We start from the raw sequence: 18932 nt of genomic DNA on the forward strand, positions 1-18932 counted from the left end.
GCTGCCGGGCCGGGCCCCGCCGAGCCGAGCGGAGCCGAGCGGAGCCGCGCCGGGCCGGCCGCCTCAATCAGTGCCCTCACTCACACCATGGCTGCCCGCCCGCCGCTGACATCATCTCCCTGCGCCGCCCCGCCCGCCGACCGGCCCGGCCCGGCCCCCCCTGCGGGGCGGGAGCGGGGGCGGGCTCGGCCCGACTGCCCCGGGCACCGCGGCCCTGACTCACCCCGGCCGGCCCGGCCCTGCTGCGGGGCGCCCGCCGGGGCTGGGCCGGGCCGGGCAGGGCGGGTTCCCGCTGTGGCTGCGGACCCTGGACTCAGAAATTACCTTTTGAAAACATTTTCCCCCTCTTAGCTTTAAAGGTGACTAAACCTAGCCTCTTAGTTGTGTATTTTTTCCCTTACATGAGCTAACAGGCAAGAGAATGAGAATGAAATACAGCGAGACTCATTTCGATAGCGCTGCTTTCCACAGCTGCCAGCTGGAAATAGGCCCTTTTCAGGCAAAAACCTTGTCTTCAAGACTCTTCACAAGGTTTTAGGCCATATATTTAACGTGTTTAATTGCACATTAAGAGATGACTTGATTCCATCTGCTGCTGTTTTCTCTAACAGCACGGAGGATTTAAGTAGTGAAGCTATTTGCACCGAGCGCAAGTGTTTCAAAAACTGCGATGTGCTTCAGCGCCTGCTCAGTCAGCGCTGCCGGAGGGACGAACCGGGGACCTCAGCGCAGCCCCGGCTCCCACAGCCAAACCTGCGTGATTTGGGGTCTGTGAAACCCCACAACGGGCATCACGCTTTCTGTTCCTTCACTGGGAGAATGACGTTCTCAGAGGGCCAGATCTAGTAAAGCTGCGGTGGGTCGTGTGCTTTTAATATTGGCGTTTAATTCAGTGAGGTCAAAAATGCCTGTCTCGGAAATGTGGACAACTTAAAATGTTATAATTCATCCTAATGCAGTTTGATGGTGTCTCCAAAGCGTTTTACCACTAAGAAAAAAAGAATAAGGGTATCTGGAAGTGTCCCCATTGGAACGAGCAATGAATGACTTTAGGGAGACAGCCCTGGCCGTTCCGAGCTGGACACAAAGCTGCTTTGTTCTCCAGCTGGAGATCTCAGCCGGGACATCTGCACACACTCGCCCCAGCAGTGGGTCCCTCTCCTGCAGGGTGTGAACAGCCCAGTTTACACCAGTGTTTCCAGTTCAACCCTTTTTCAAGTGACTGGGGAGGGGTGACGGAGAGGAGGACCCTGCGCTGGCTTTGGTGTGCAGCTTCGGACAAGAGTGTTAGAAGCAGAGGATGTTTCACACCCTGGTATAATGGAAGGGCTAAAAACACACTAATGTGCATGAAACGCCGGTAAATTTGCATCGTTTCTTGTAACATACCCATTAATAAATATTAGGTGGCCACTTCTGGCTTGGGCATAATTATTGAGGATGTCAAGTGCAGAATGAGGAAGATCAGAAGGGATCCAGAGGACACGTCCCCAGCGCTCTTTGAAGGTAATGAATGCAGAGCGCACTCTGCATCTTGCACTGCTGGTGAAAGATGTGTTTTGCTTGTTATTAATACTTTGGTAATTGCATTCCCAAGGGAACAGTGGTTTAAATTATTGCGAAAGCTGTCATTGAGTGGCCTGGTTACTTAAAAAGAAAAAAACTGTTTTGTTTCTGTGCCTCCTGCATAGATTGTTATGTAGGAAAACACAGTTGTATTTCTGGTTTTTAACTCGTCTCAGTAAACAGTGTTTCTGCTTCCTCCTGCTGCATATGTGGGGCAATGGGACAAGGTGTAACAGATAATACCCACTTCCAGAGAAGAAATTAATTATTATGCTTTGTCATTTGTTCCATTTAACGAAACCCATTGATTAAAAAACAAAACACAACCAAACCAAACCACTCTACCAACTAGAGGGCGGCTTGTAACATCTTGGAAGTGATTACATGTACACATAGCCATGGCCTGATTCTCTTGCTCAACTATGTTTTTTCCCTTTAATGGAGCTATCTATCCTTACTGGGTTTATTTGAGTCTAGTTTCGTTTTGTATGCCATTGCAATAACTCCACTAGTTTTACTGGGCCGATTTATGACTTGCAAAAGAAGAATCAAACCTTTGTGTCCCTCAAGATTTCATTCCTGGTGAGGTGTCAGGGAAGCAAACCAAATGACAGGCTCACGGCCACGTGCCACGTTACCACAACAAAAAAACCCACAAGCCTTGCAGCCACTTGGCAAAGTCTACATGCATTCCCCCTTGCTATTGTCAGCCCAGAAATGATAGAGAGTATTGCATACTCAGGGGAAATGTTTCATCAGATTACTATTGCAACTACTAAAAATATTCCTGAACAAATTTGTGATTAGCCATATGGTTTTATCCATGTTGTCTCTGCCACAGGAGATTGGCAAATCTACTGGGATTGGCAAATCCAGATATACATCTCTGTTTTTCTCTTCAGGTTACTGCAAACTTGATGCCAATCAAATGCTTTGTAATACTGGCCAAGCGAATACAGCACACTTTGTTTTAAAAAATCGTACCCAAGACAAGTTGTTATAATTTATTTTTGCAGTATTTCTACATGAACATAAATAACACATTTTGTTACTTAGACTGCAGATTGTTTTTATGATGAATATTCCCCTATCATGTCATTTCTGCCAGTAAGAATTAGCTCCTCGGAAGTCAAGTAACTCCTGTATTCAAACCCATGATAATCCAAACCCAGAACACAATGAGTTGTAGAAAAGAAATTCTGAAGACAAACTCTTAGAAGGAGATCTATAATAATTGTTAAACTTCTGATTCATTACCACCTTATAATTCCAGAAATATTTGTGGAGACTTGTTAAATCCAAACCTTTTCAGATTAAAAGAAACAACCCCACAGCTGCTGTCCTTTGCCAACATCAGAAGTCAGTCTTCCATTCCAGTACTCGTTCCATATTACACACAAAACCAGAATTCAATTTATTCTTTAGGAGATGAAGTTCTCTTAAACAGTAGTGGTAATATGCTTTGAAAACATTTATTTCCATTTTATGGAAAATACAACCATTTGAATGCCCACAACTGCATACTTTAACTCTAGATCTGACCATGGTGACTTTTTTTACATTAAAAATAGCCTATATATTCTTTATACTTACAAACTGCAAAGACTGTAGCAGGGAAAGGGAGGTATAGCTGTTACAGAGCAAACAAGAACTGTGGATGACGCTGGTTCAATTCCTGCTCTGTAAACATCTTACGTAATCGTGAACAAGCCAGCAAAGCCCCAGTTCTCGCGTGATGGGGAGACAGTAAATGACAATGATTTCATTCCTGTAAAACACATTGAGCAGCAGAGACACTGTGAGAGTGTGTATATAAAAAGTGAGAGGTACCTGAGCAGTGTGGTGATACATACAGACCAGATCAACACCTGAAGCGGTTGGATGTATACCTAGTTTTCTCCATCAATAAATATGCCTCTAACAGTGAAGGCATCTACAATTGGAAAATACAATTCAAAGAAAAAAAGCTCTCATTTAAAGAAAAATCAATGCCCCAAATCAGAAAACAGAAATACTCAGGGCCATTAGGAAATGACATTCCTATAACAAAAAACAGTCACAGTATCCTTGGCATTTGAATTCTGTGTTGAACTGTGAGTATGAGTGAGAGTTATGTACTTTTATTAGTAAGCATCTGTTACAGGCAATGATAAACCCATGTCAGAACATGGATGCTCCTAAGCAGAAAATACAGCAACTGCTTAGCTATAGCAACAGCGGCTCGTAGTTTCAGCTGCCGTGTAGTTCAGATGACATCAAATTAGGTCTTTCTCTCTTTCACCTAAACAATTTGTTGCACATGTGTATCTGAGTTCTGCTAGGAATATTCTGCTCTGTTACTAATGGGGACTATTAGCGATATTAATAAATCCTACACATCTGTTTATCTTTTACACAACGTACTCATCTAAAGACACGAAATGTCAGTTCTCCTCCTCAAAAAAACCTGATTTAAATACAAAGTGGTTAAGATTGAATAGCACTAAAGTATAACTGAATGCTACATAAAGTCATATATTCTATTGAAAAGTCACTTGTTTTTGTGAACATAAAAGGGAGAAAATACACCATTAAATTATTAGCAAAGCAGGTTTTTTTGGGGTTCTAAATTCGAAAGGTGTAGCACCTCAATGTAATACTTTGGTTACAGTGGAATTTAAGAAATCAGCACCAAGGGAATGCATTGCCATGAATTATTAGTATCATAGCAGGTAGTTTAACGTGAGGTTTTCTGGCTGGAGACAACTTCTATAGTGAGCTGCATTCTTCCAACAGTCCATTAAAGTTTTGTGAGCTGCAGATACATGTGACTCATGCCATAAGTCACCCTATAAATACAATACCTTATTTGCTCAGAAAGCTATCTTCTACTCAAATAAAACATTCCTTGTTACCTTTGTCTCCTATTCCCTGCCCCACGAGTTATATACATCATTAGCACTTAATACTGATCATTCTTCTGTTGGAATAGTTATATACCAGTTACGCATATAATTATTTGTAATAAAAGTTATTGATATCTCTTATAAGAGATTATATATAGCTATTGAAAAGATTATATTTAGCCATTTCTTGTCATAAGGTTGTTCCTGAATGATATTAACCCACATTCAGTAGAAGGTTGTCTCAGTCTGTGCAATAGGATAAATAGCATTTTACTCCATCTCAGTCTTCAAACCTTTCTCTGGTATAAAGATGCCGTGCAAGTCCAGGTGCATGTCTATATCTACTCTGGCTCGGCCCAATTCTTTGAATGTTTTAGCATCCAAGATGAGTAGGAAGGGTGCTTGCTTTGGATCAGACATCACAACACAGGTCAGAACAACACCTGTGACACACAAATGAAGAATTAGAAGCACATACTTGTTACACCAAGCTGAAAAAACAACACTAACGGGAAACAATTCTTGTTTCCTAAGAATTTTAGGGCACAAACTGAAAGCGCTTACTAGATCAAGAAGTCTGACTGGGAGTGCTAAAGAACTAACAAACGCTTCTCTTCTGTGCTTTTTTCTGGTCTGCCTGCAGTTCACAGGGAGTGAGAAAAGCAAACCAACACTGAACGGAGTGCTGGGCAGTCTTGGGACTCATCCTTTCCGCCACTTGCCTTTACCTTTGCACAGAGTCACCTGAGAACAGAACTGGATCGAGATGACAAGGACACTCTCAGTGCCGCTTCAGGTTCTCATCGGTAACAACATTGAGCTCCCACAGCTTCAGCTGCTCCAACTATTGATAAATCCAGCTTCCAGCAGCTTGGAAAGTCCTAAGTGTGGGTTTTATTGTTTCTGACTACCTGGGGACATAACACAAGCTGATTTCTGTTTATTATTGCTTTGGGCTTTTTGTCTGCAGGAGTAAAATAGCTGGTGCTAATTTTAATCTCTCATCGGAAGCATCAACCTAACTTTCTTGTCACGACTAAGAACAATGAAACTTGTAAGATTTAATGCAAAACTCATGCAACCCCAGCTTTCAGAACGTTGCCATTATTTTACCATCATCCTCTTCTTTTGCATCAGGGCTGGGAACGAACACAGGCTCAGACGGCCAGCAGTGGTCTTCTCCCCAGTGGAGCATTTCCTTTGTCTGGGTATTAAATTTTACAATCTAAATTGTTGTGACCAGAAAAGAGAAATGTCAGTGACCCAGACAGTGGTTTGTTCCGGAGGTACAACATGAACAGCCTGCTGGCACAGGGAGCAATACTGCGAGTCAACGAGTAACAAGGCATGTGTCATCACAAGAAGGATACACTTGGAAGTGTTAAACATTTCATGGCTGTGTCATCACACAATGTTCTTTTAATTTAATTTCATTAGATTACAAATGTGGCTTTCATTTATGGGCTTTTTGTATTTTACAAATACTTACAGATCATGAGAGAACCCCCACTGTAAATAAAGCACTCACTATATAGAGGAAGAGACCAAGGCCCACAACATTTAAGCGACTTACGCCAAATTGCTGCAGTTCTGTAGTAAAGCAGGAAACAGGATTTAAACCTTCTGTTTTCTAATCCTGTGAATTATTTTTCTTTTATTGTGACCTCAATATTTCTCAAGGCCTTCTATTGTTAAATAGGGTATATATGCCAGAACAAAGGCTATTAATGGCGATATGTAAAGATTAAACCAATGGGGCAAGAATTCCATGCAGATACTGGTATTAACTGAAGGAATAGAGTCCAGATTTTCATTCATTAATGGGACAAGTGCCTGACTCAACCAGTCACCATGAGGATGTGCGGCATTTTCAGTTCATTTCTCTTAAGGCCTTTTCTCTACACATACAGATGGACTTAGATTATTTTAACTTTTTTTTTTTTTAATTAAAAAATACGTTTACACAAAAATGAAAGTATCCAGATTACTGGAACAAGAATTCAGAAGAATCCTCCTTTCTAAGCAAGACGACAGCGACTTCACTGACAGACTTTAACTAAGGATTATATGTGGTTGTTGTTGTGCCTGCATTCATTAAAGAGCAACTAACAGGATTTTTATTATGCTTAAGTCAAGCAGGGATTATCTACACTGGAAATCACAAACTTGCTGATTTGTTTGAAGTACTGTCAGATGTGCTGCAATAAAATTTCTTGCATCATGCAGAAATCCAGCTTTATTTTGTAATCGGTTGTGGCAATTACATAAAAGAACCAAGAGTGAACTCAGTTTGCGCTGCCTTGTAGAAAAGACCAAGAATGATCAAGAGTGAGTTTCTCTGTACGATACTCTTACCTTCCATTATCAATGCTTTTCATCTTAATCTATTTGTACTCTAGGCCATGTCCTGAAAAGTTGGCATTGGATATACACAAACAAAGCATTTGCCACCCTCTAATACACAGCTAGTTAGCAAAAGATAAAGCTTTCTGAGAAATCAGATATTGGTTTAATATTTTAATGTATTGGATACTGTTGCAATAACTTATTTTTTTACTTAGGTTTCCTAAGGGGAAAAAGTATTACAGATGTATGTCTATCTAGAACTTCTTTTTCCCACTCTCTCCTTGGTCGCTCTTGGCACATTAAGAGTTATTATTTTAAGAATTTAGGCATTTCATTTTTCTTTGTCAATGACCCACCCATGGGAAAAGTTTCGACAGAAGCACGTAGACCATCAAAAACTCAAGAATCAAATCTCAAGTCACATCTGTAAGAAAGCATTTGTTCTGCTGCTTATGGAACTACGTGTTTTTAACAGCTGACAATAATGTTTCAGATTTTCAACTTGTAAAATGAAGATATATTGTTTCCATAGTTTGGCCCAGTGAGGCTGTTTTAATCATACCGGGAAGCAAACAATGTATGTCCAACTTTTCTCTCCCCACTTTGAAGTGCTGATGTTTATGAACATATTACCTAAGTGCAGTGTCTTCATTTAGCAGCTTTAACTTGATGTTGAAAAAAAAGGGATCAGTGTCTGTCCCCAGAGCCACACACTTTAAATTTGCATGTATGAATGCAGATTAGGCTGTATTTTGGGTCAAACTAGAAAAACGTGGTCTGTCCACTTATAACTGCTTAGATTTGATTTATGTTCTATAAACACAGTCTCTGACTCTGTAAATGTTAATTATACCTTTGTAGGAACTGGACTCCACTGGACTCCCGTTGCAAAAACGTACTTATATTTTTTGCCATTATAGTCGTAGTTGATGCGAGGCAGTTCTATCCCTGGGAAAATAAAGTTCAAGACTTAGAAACAAGAGGAGAAAAATAGCTAAAGTGTGCATTTACATTTGCCAGTCTGCAGGAAGTTTTGCTCTGTAATAAACCTTGACAGTTTAACAGGTGTTGCACAGGTTTTGTATGTCAGAATTTCTAAAAAGCTGAAGATGGACATTAACATAATTAAGTGAGCATTCTTAGTCCAAAAATGACAATTTTTCACTTTTAGGTAGTCATTATACTGGAACTTAGGAGGGTTTGTTGCTGTTGTTGTTTTTTCACAAATACATGAGATGTGAACATCTCAGAGGTAACTGGAGGCTACCATTCTAATAAGTTACTTTCACTTTAGGTAAATGTATACTCTTTACATATTCCCCAGAATTTTTTAAAATCCACTTTCAAAGGAAATCTTTATAAAATACAGCAATAACTGAAGTTCTATTTATAACAGACCTATTTAACTAAAATTACTCTTGTAACGGGTAGATTTGCAAGCCACATTAATAGTTGTAAGATCAGACTATATTAATGTAAAACTGATGTAACTGGAGACATTGAAAGGATTTCACTCTTGATATATATATATATATATATGATTTATATATATATATATAAATATCTGAGAGGTTCAGGGTCATGTATAGATCCAGAGGAGGGAAGTAAAGAAGACAAATATTTTGTCAATATCTACAGTAACAAATTAATAAAAGGTTTTGTTTCTCTTCATAAAGATCTTACATATATGAACAGCTATTAAGCATTATTAGAATGCTCCTATGTGTGTGTAAGAGAAGATATCTGAGATGTGCATGATGGACACGTCTCACCTTCACACAGCATTTCAGGTTGGCAATAGATGCTGCCGTCTTTCTCTTTCACAGCAGTTGCGGTAGATGGAAGTCTGACTAAATTAGAACCGACTTCGGCATCCTGAAAGAGAAACATGCTGAAAAAGTAACACGGCTCTAAGAATATGCTTCTAATTTAGATCTCTCATCAGGTTTGATATTAATATAAACGATTTGGGGATTAAACAATTGAGCTTCAAGAAGTTCCTTCTTATAGCATTTCTCTTGTAACATTAGATTCTGACCTTTTCATCAGAAATCTTGTTATACTCAGAGGATTTTAATATATCATAATCATTTGAATCATGCTGAGTCTTTAGAAAGGTTTGGATAGACATGGCTGTGTTCCAGAAGCACAATAAATGGATTACATAGCTTGTGAATGTAATTAATGAAGATGGGTTTCAGGGAATTAGGCAACAAATTCTCACTAGAAGTCACAAAGGTTAGGGTTTTTTTGCACATGCTATAAATCAAGTGCAAAAATAGATGTAATGCAATACTGTTTTAATACGCTATTAGTGAATTCTTAAGAGTAGTTTGGACAGCCGATGTGATCCAACACGTCCTTTGTCATTGCTGCATAACTGTTTCTGAGATGTGAACAAAGCAGCGAGGTTCTAGGATGTAGAAAGAAAAGGTATTATCCATTCCAAATGCATCAGGCAGAAACTTGCCCAAGTCACTGGGCAGTATAAAATCTTCTCTGCAAACAGTGATGCAAAATGATTTTTTAAATTAAACTGAAAGATAAAATCTTTCATCTTCATGGTAAATCTGCCACTTAAATGAAATCTTCTGATTTTAATAAAACCATTGCAACACTTGGGAGTGTGCACATATTATATATAGGCTTCCAGTAAAGTGGAAGAGAAAAATTGTGCAAAACCTCAAGCGTGCCCTTCCAGTCAACAGCCAAGCTGATATGTCTGCTTGTATTTGAAAGCATTTTCCAAACAATCCCACTGGTAAGGAAACTACGTGTGCTCAGTAGCCCTGTTCTCCATACTGATGGTATCAGCACCTAGATCATGTAACTGTGTCCAGCTGCTCAGTGCCATTTCTCACAATACATACACAAAACAAAACTCCTGCATGCTTGCTGTAAATGTTATTTTTAAAGAATCAGAAATTTGCACATAAGAGCTGGCAACTAATAAGTCCCCCATCATTCAGAATGATGTATTATAATTACTGATCAAAGAACAGATTAAAAAGGCATTTGCTTTCTACCTTGTCGTACTGCAGAGGAACAACAAATCGTTTGCAGGTCGGTCTGGATGAAAGCTTGTTTTTCTCTTCAAAGTCTTCAACCAGGTTTCTTAAATAGAACATATCATATAAGCTATTGTCTTTATAGGCAATAATATCAAAAACAATGTGGCCATCCTCTTCATAAGCATTTATATGGTGAAAAAGCACCAAAGCATCAGCATAAAACTTGGTGGATACTTCCTTTTTAGTCTTCTTGTCTACAAAGTGAAACCAAGTCTGAAAGATAGAAAACATTATTTAAAACCATTAATGATCAGCAAATGGTTTATTTAGGAACCTGTTTTCTGATGGTAGCCATCAACATTCTAATGTATTGTCTGTTTCTACTGAAGCATATTAAGAACTCAGGATTTTGCTCCTGGGAGACAAGAAGTTCCAACCTGAAGACCAAAAAACGCAGGAGCAAAATGAGTGTGAAAGTGCTTTAAACTCATTTCAGTGTTGGGCTAGGCTGAGGACTGAAGTTTTCTGGTAAAACCTTGAAAATCACCTGCTTTATTTCTAAGTTAAATAAATATTCTTTAGTGCAGAGTCTCCGCAGTGCTCTGTGCTGGTGTCCTCTGCCCCCGCACGCCCCACTTGCTGATGGCCAGAGCGTGTGGAAGGTAAGTCCTCACAAAACGGGTTTTATCCCCAGTTAGCACAGTGAAAGTCTCTCCTTGTGTTGGATGGAGGCTTTTCCACCGGTCTGGCTCTCCTATCTGGTGCAATGGATCTGGAGCAGATCTCATCCACTGTATACACTATTTTGTTTGGACCAGGAGCAACTCTATTTGTCTGGGATGCTAGTGCCATTTCAAATTTCTCTGCTAGCCCGCAATATTTCTAATAATGCCAAACTATCCTCTTTCTCAAGCACTTCAGCATCAGGTATTTATTTGTGAAATTTCTGGAGATGGGAGATAGAGTATTCAAAAAAATACAGCTTCTTAAAAACCCATGCAACATGAAAGTCAAGGGTAGAAAAAAGAATGAGGGGTTTCTGAAATGAATGAGCCAGATGAAAAACAGAACAGTGTGGAAGAGGTCAGTGGCCCGACTGACTCCGTTACTCTGCATTAGGAAAAATACCTTATCATCCTTGTGAAAGGAAAGGCAGGAAGCCCAGTTCACACCTCGGAAATAAGCAGTTGCCATTTTGACAATATCGAGTTTGAACGGCTGCTCTACGAAGACAATGTAATTTTCTGTCATTCCAAAGCTATGGTAGTAGCTTGGGTGGAGCAAAGAGCGAGAAGGGATGGAGCATACCACTTCCAGATGTTTAAAACAAGATTTCTTCTTCTCTTTTTCTGAGCACAAATGACAAAAAATAAAATTATATTTACAATGAATTGCAATCCGATCTTGTGCTTGGATTTCTCCCATTATGAAGTAGGTAAGAACAGGTTCCTCTCAGGTTTATTTGCATTTCCCTGTTAAGAAACTGGTTTGTTTCCTCCTGCAGAATTAACATAGAAGTTCGCATCTGAGTGAAGCAACACAGTAATATCACAACGGCAGAGCCATTTAGACAGAGCCCTCTCGGCTTTGCTCTGTGAACAAAGGATAGTACTCCACCAAGGCCTAGTGTAGACAGGATAGAGAGCAACTAACTCTATATTAGGTATTATTTGGTATTATGCTTCCCTATAAATACCATATCAGCATTTTAAGAGCATTTTCACTTTTGAAGAAAATTAAAATTTGCAATTTCAAATTATATATACTAACTTATAGACAAAATTGTTTCTGTTCATCCTCCCTCTACATATCACAGTACAGGGAATGGAAATTCTTCTAAGACAGCTAGTTCAGTCTAGTAATATTCAAAGCAGAATTCTTCTAAAAGCAAGGTTCTTCATACTGAAATAGCCTGTTTACACAGTATGGGAGATAAACCTTTGTAATAGCACATGCCCAGACAGGCTAAGCAGTGAAGTTCACAATGAGTTAAAACTAAGAAAATGAAAGACATTGGTTTGTAGAAGAGCTGTATCACCACCCCTTAACCTCAGAAGAAAAGAAATTGCTAACAAGTTTCTAGGAAATACTGATAAAAGGCATTTCTTACCTGGCACAGAGGGAGGAATCTTAAATATAACGTATTTTGTCCTCCCTTTCTCAACTATTGAAGTACCCATGTTGAGAATATTTCCAGCACTGTCATAGTGTGGGTGAGAAGTTGCCAAATTTACGGCCAAGTATTTGCTGTAGTCAACCTGGTAAATGATGCAATAGGAGATTTCACAGATATGTAAGAGAATTAGAATTGATCTCAGCTAACACCACATATCCACCAGCTTTTTAGGACTGGCAGCCTTTTATTTTTACCCCATTTTCAAAAGGCCTTGAAATTGGTTTAAATTAAGCCAAATGACTTACGTATGTACTCAAATGATTTCCTATTTCAAGTCTAAAACAAGTTACAGAGTCTGAATTGCATTCGCCTCTTTCTTGCAGCAGCGTAACACAACAGGAGGATCAGCTAAAGAAGTTATTCTGCAAATGTCCATTTCATCCTGAAAGCAGTTTATTTAACAGGGCTATAAGCCTAGCAGTCTTCTGGAGCAAAAGGTTTCTATTTGATTTACAGCTTGGAAATTCTACTCAAACTGTACTGCATGCCAGAAAAAACTGACTGTATATTTCAATATGTCAAGATTTCATTTTAATAATTAAGTAATATCTTGCATAAGGTACTTGTAGTCATATAACTGACCTACTGAATTAATTATGTAAATCTCTTGATAACTACAGATGCATAATAATGGAAATCATCCAAAACAACCACGTCATAAGCACGATACGTGGTATTATTTTTGCAACCTTGCTAGATTACGGACAAGTGAAATTGCTTAAAGCCCAGCTTTTCCCAAACCACCTGGGATTTAATTTTGAACTCAGGAGTTCTGAAAAGCTTTATTCACTATTCACTTTACCATCATTTCAAAAGTAAGGCAATAGTAGAAGAAAAGTATCTTTCCCGTTTTGTGTTCTGCACGTGTTAACGGATCCTTATGAGTCAGCCTGAAACTGTATTTATCATCAGAAAAGGAACCAGGATGACAGACAGTCGTTTATACCTTTTCTAGCGTCTCCAGCGTCTGCGGATTAATTTTCCTGATGAAGTTAGTCTCACTGGTAACATAAAAATCATCCCCAGTTTTCATAATGTTGATCAGGCAGTTGTCTGTGAACTCAGGAATGGTGTGAGACAAATAGGTGAACGCCCTGTACAGAGGGAAACGCGTGTGGGTTGGCTGGAGCGGCAGGAGCTGCGCTGCGTTCAGCCCTGCAGCAGCAGCACGGACCGGGCACAGCAGCGAGGTCACAGAACTGGGTCTCTCTGCTGCTGGGCCCTTTTCTGGCTGTTCCTACCTCAGTGGAAAGAGTGGAAAAGCAGAGGAGATGAACTCCTTCAACACCCCTGGCCTGGGCAAGGGTTAAGGACATGCACACAACTGGTTTTCCGGACACAAAGGGGTGTCCACGGCCAGTCAGCTGGAACACTTGCACAGGTTTATCAGGATGGGCTCATGACCCGCTCTCTTGTGCACACCTGGTAAGGATCTGGCCTCACAGTTTCTACCTAAAAGCTGGCAGGTTTTTAGGGTTTGCTTTGATAAAATTCATGGATTCATGTACTCCCTGATGGAATATTTTTGTTCCCGGTGTTATCTCGTATCACAATTATGATTTCAAAGATCGAACTTCACATGTGAGCTTGACAGTTTGTGGGCTGTGTTTTTGTTGTTGCCTGGGTTTTTTTATTTAATTTCAAAATTACTACGAAATCTACTTGCAATAGTGAATAAAACAGCCAATATTGCTGATAAAATGAATTTAAAATATTTGCCTTAGAATAACCTGTGCAGCATAGGGTGCTGGATGTATCTCTTGGCCTTGTCAGCATTTGGAAATTGTAAATTTACATAACAAATTTCCTATTTGTAAATATCTGTCCAGGGCAAACAGAAACACATCTGTGCTGGAGAGAGAAGGAGATAGATAGAAGCACCTTAGTGGAAAAAGCATTGCTTACTTGGCAAAGATGTTTTTGCAGGGATCTGGATAAGCCATAGTCCCAAACTCAGACACCACGATTCGATTTGCTTCTATATTGCAGTTGTATGTGTCACTTCGGAGATACTTACTTCTGTAGTAAACTTCACCTGGCAAAGGCCAAACAGGTTGCAATCACATTTTGTGCTATGTGCTTTAGAACATTAGTGTAGGTAAAGTCAGAGAGAGAGTTTCTCAAGCAACTGTCCTTTAGCTAAGAAAAATTTGCAATGAAACCAGCCCCCAGCCCCCTGTTTTGGAAGGCTTTTGCAGGTCTCTGAGGAGCCCAGGACCATTCTGGTGGCTGCTGAGATTGGTAATGATTTGTCCAGCTTCCTTGACTCCCAACACATTTGCACAATACTGGGGAACTGGGGAGAGAAGGAGGCAGTCGGATAAACTATTCAGGTGAACCAAAGCAACCTGTGAAAAATGGTTAATTATACATCAGGTGGTAGTAAATCTCATGTATTGGCAAAATTCAGTTATAAGAGAGTAACAAATTGCTTGAAAGAATCAATGACTATCCTAAACAATTTAATGGGCCACTATGCTTGGCATAACTGAGCTCTGCTTGCTTTAGGTAAGTAAAATATACTGATAATTTAAAAAACACTGGTCATTTCTTTATAGGTTATTTTGTTCAGGATGTAGAGCTGGACAGGCAAGGGGATCTTGCAGTTGCAATAAAGACCACCATTTACAGAAGTGGAAACTAAAAAGTAAACAGTAGCAGTGGAGGATGGCAGGGGTAAAACCCAGTTCTTTTACAGACACACACTTTTTGCAGCAAGAATCTAGGTGTACATAAGTGAGGGCTGAGATGGGAAGTGACACAGTGGCCCAGTTTCTCCCCTGACAGCTGTTCTAGCTGCAATCAAATCCCAAAAGGGAAATGTTAGTCTTCCATGAAACTAGGTTGTTCATCCACAGCAGGAAAACCTCCTGGTATTACAGCACTTTGGTTGATCCAGTTTGAAACACAATAGAGGTTTTCTTGCGCTGTCCCGCAGTGACCTGCTCAGAGCTGCTGCAAGCTGTCCTGCAGCACAGAGAAAATGGAACTTGGGCACTCCAGAGAAAAGGACAGCAGGATCTGTCTCTGCTAACAGCCCTGCAGCACTACTCCTGCTGCTGGGAGGGTGAGGGGTCAGTGAGTGTCTGGTGAGACTTGCCCCAAAGCAGTTACCACCTCACCACGCATGCTGCTCTGCAGAAGAAACCTGCAACATCCTAACGCTAATCAAACTTAAAACAGAATTAGCAACACAAGGCACCAAGATTTGGGTTGCTGAGCTTTTTTTCATCTGATGTGCAACAACTCACCATTTTTAAATGTAAAGCTATGCAGCAGCGCCAAGCCATCAAACCAGTGGTTGTACTTAGTGTCCCCTATCGTGTGCATCCCTGGGCCATTTCGGAGAAGTGTCCCTTGCAGCCAAGCGGGGAACTGACCTACAAACAGAAAAGAGATATCACTATCCATTCATTTAGGTGAGGGGCACAATACAGGACAATCTTCCTTAGGGCACAGGCTTCATATAGGCAGTCAGACTATGGCTGTAAGTCAAGATTTGTAACAGCATATAATTCTGTTGGAGTTCTGGCTAATGTCAATGTGACCTGTTCAAAAATGGGGCTCTAATGATATTTTGCATTAATATTACTATATTACTATAAAATTACGATTGCTGTATTACTATAAAATGATGAGATTGCTGGAATGTAATTTGCTAACTATCAGGAGTGAAATAAAGTTGGACCTTTCTTTTCTGCACTTAGATTTTAAAGTGATACATTTAAACCCTTTTACTCATTCCAGGAAAAGCTAGAGCTTATCAGAAATAAACGTATTTTATAGGTTAGATGCCTTTCACTGGCCTTCAGTACATCAATTTAAATTTCAGGCTAAATGAATTCCAGTAAAAATTTCATTAATTAAAGTACAAAACATAATGTAGTGTCGTTTTGGGAGTGCTTTTGTGCCACTAGTCAGAGTGTTGGTGTTTTGAACAAAGAATTAAGAGTAGGAATATTATACGGAAAACATATAAATACCGCTGAGGTCTGAATATGAAATATTCCACATCAAATCCCTGAAAGAAATGCATTACCTACCATTTGACACACAGAAAAACAACAATTAAAGAATGTCATTAGGGTTAAAGAGCTGAACAAAAGCTTATCAGATAATAAATTAAAAGCTTCACTTGCTGCTTTGTGTGTATGCATCCTGAGGGAATATTTAAGATCACATACCACTTTTCCACACAGTTCCTGCACTGAACACTGTCTCTGAAAAAAAAGCTATTCAGAACTCTTAATTCCCCTTATCATTTAGTTTGTGTCCTCACATTGAATATGCTGACACCTTTTCTTATTAATACTTCCTTTACAACAGATAGAAATGTCCTCCCATGGAAATATCCAATTTTGTCAAAGCTGATGCCATGCAGAGAGGTAACAATTGTTTTGCTGTAAGATCTTCTGAGATCCTAAAGGGACTTGGGTCACTTTCTATGAGAAGATTTCCTCAATTTTGACCTTCTTAGGTAAGGGAGACCAGGATGTTTGCCATTTCTTCAAACAAAGGACACTAAGGAAACATGGAAAAACCATGCAAATGCGAATGAAAGATATGGAGTAAATGTCAGTTTTACCAAAAATTACATTCTCAGTCAGGCTCACCAACAAATTTTGGGTGTCACAATACTCACACAACTTCATTATGGTTATAGTTTTGGAATACGTAAGGAAGATAAAAAATTACTGACACAATGGATGGACTTGCATTATTATTAGTAGTATTATTACTACTACTACTACATCAGCCTTGAAAACCAAACCTTACTTGCCTTTCTAATACAAGAAGTTCCAATGTAATCATTATAGTACTTTTTTTGTGTAAGATGTACAAGGTTCAACCTTTATTACAGATAATGGCACAAAACTTTAATGAAAAATAGTTGGTTAGAAGACAGTGAAGAAATCACAAGTTAGCAGAAGAATCCTTCAGAGAGAACAGGATTACGATCTTAAGAAAGTATATCTTTAAAATAGATGCATAATTTTTGTTTGGCTACATACTGAACATTAACTGTTGAATAAGCTTAGTCTGCTTATATGCCTAAAATACAGGCATTTCTCTTCGGACACTTCCCTTTCTACAGTTTTCTGCTATTTGGCAATAGAAGATTGTAGGCTCTGCTATTTCTCCAGCACTATGGGTAACTGTGACACACACCATGGTAAGTGCAGTCTTTTGTGCTTCTACCTATTGTTTTATTTAGAGATTATTCCTCTATATCAGATTAATGATGCTCAAAAGTTACAGGACAGGCCACTAAAATAAATTTCACTGGAAGAGATAAACAGGCAAAAAAAGTTATCTTCTTTTTAAGGCACTGTGGACTTGATGCAGCTTCTGAAACTTCTAGTGTAAATCAGTGTAATTTCTCATTCCAGTATCAAAACCTTGGAGCAAGGGGTCATCTAGTGAGGTTTTTGGATTAAAATTCATCTTAGTGGGAATTAAGAGTTTCTGTAAATAACAATCAGCATCCTAAAGTGCTTACATAGCTTTAAAAATCTGGACCTTGTGTCTTTTTTTGCTTCAGACTTTTACCTGAAGTGGAAATATTAATAATGATACTTGTCTGTGCCATGTGACAACACAATAGTGATACATAAAATTTCCAAATATTTGGAAGTTTAGTAACTATCACAGCAACAGAGTCTCGTACAATCACATGGCTGTACGGTGTTTAGGAGAGCATGGGTTAAATTGCAGCTGATGTTAGAAGCAGGGGGTGGTAGTGACAGTTTACACATGGAGTAACAAGGAGCCAAAATACTGGCAGAGCTCAGGACTAGGAAAATATTTAAAGACGTCAAGGTCTCTTTAGTTTTCATAATTGGTAAATACTGAGTCATTATTACCAATGAAGGAATATGATAAATGGTTTGTTTGCAAACAACTTCTGCAGCTGTAGCAAACAAACTCTTCTGTAAAGTAAAAAAAGTAAAAATCACAGATGAATCAGGCGTTCAAACCTAGAAAGAAACTTCAAACTCTCTGTCTAAAGGATACTCTGCAGTTTTTACTGCATTAACTTCTGAAGCCTCTTTTTAACTATAGGGTGGCAGCCATTACTGCCGTGTTTCTATTTAGCAATAGTAGTGCAGATGAGTCCGTGTCCAGGAGGCAAGGAAGGGTGTGAGCAGACAGGGGAGGGCAGGGAAGGGTTACAGAGAGGAGAAGCCGAAAGCCTGAGCAGAGCCGTGGGGGAGGAAGTGTCACCAGATAAAATCCGGACACTTTGTCCCTCACCACCAGCTTCAGTGAATCCTGTTCAAATTGACTTTTGCAAAAGTACACAGAAATGCTCATAAAGTGAGAAAAATCCCCCAGGAGGGGCACAAATGTTAGCTGAGCTCAGTCCTTTAAACAAAATTCACTTCACGTTTCTCACTCTCCCAGTTTGCATTTTCAGTGCTGTTCTGGGTGAACAAGTTTTTCGGTGTTTACATGTTTGAAAACAACAAAGTAACCACCCATATTAGAACAGATTTTCTTTCGCTTACCTTGCACCTCAGCTTTTATGGGCTCTGGATGTTCTTCTTTATTTCTACCAAATATGATATCCATGTCTCATGTGATAACAAGCAGTTCCGTGTTCTCTCCCCAGCTGCTCCAGCAGCTGCGGTGGTTCCCTCGTGTCTGGGCTCGGAACAGCTCTTTCCTGTTACATATAAAGATAAGGTCAAAGTGCAACGTGAGCCAGTGGCTGATGGTTTCTAGATATCCAATTTATAATAGCTGATCTTTAATCTCTAGCACATACACTACAATTCTTGCATACTGTCATGAAAATTAACTCTTTTGCTGATTTAAAGGAGAAGAAAGAAAAACATAACTCACCTTTATGCACCTTAAGAACCTCTCTGAAGCAGCTGGGCACACCCAGGAGTCAGGTAGAATGAAACTGAAACATCAAATTCAGCACTTGAGATCAAATTTTAA

General features: G+C 39.5%; 1 protein-coding gene across 1 annotated transcript; it reads right to left on the minus strand.

Moving 5' to 3' along the window:
• Positions 1 to 4721: 4721 nt before the first annotated feature.
• BCO1 (beta-carotene oxygenase 1) lies at positions 4722 to 18557 on the minus strand (the record flags this gene model as incomplete). Its single annotated transcript, XM_080351940.1, has 11 exons — positions 4722 to 4894; positions 5565 to 5676; positions 7651 to 7745; positions 8570 to 8672; positions 9824 to 10081; positions 10937 to 11157; positions 11919 to 12066; positions 12931 to 13078; positions 13890 to 14019; positions 15236 to 15364; positions 18494 to 18557. The coding sequence occupies 11 exons, from the start codon at positions 18555 to 18557 to the stop codon at positions 4722 to 4724; spliced, it is 1581 nt and encodes a 526-aa protein (XP_080208066.1).
• Positions 18558 to 18932: the final 375 nt, after the last annotated feature.

The sequence above is a fragment of the Nesoenas mayeri genome, assembly GCF_963082525.1.
Source record: "Nesoenas mayeri genome assembly, chromosome: 12".
NCBI classification, from domain to species: domain Eukaryota; kingdom Metazoa; phylum Chordata; class Aves; order Columbiformes; family Columbidae; genus Nesoenas; species Nesoenas mayeri.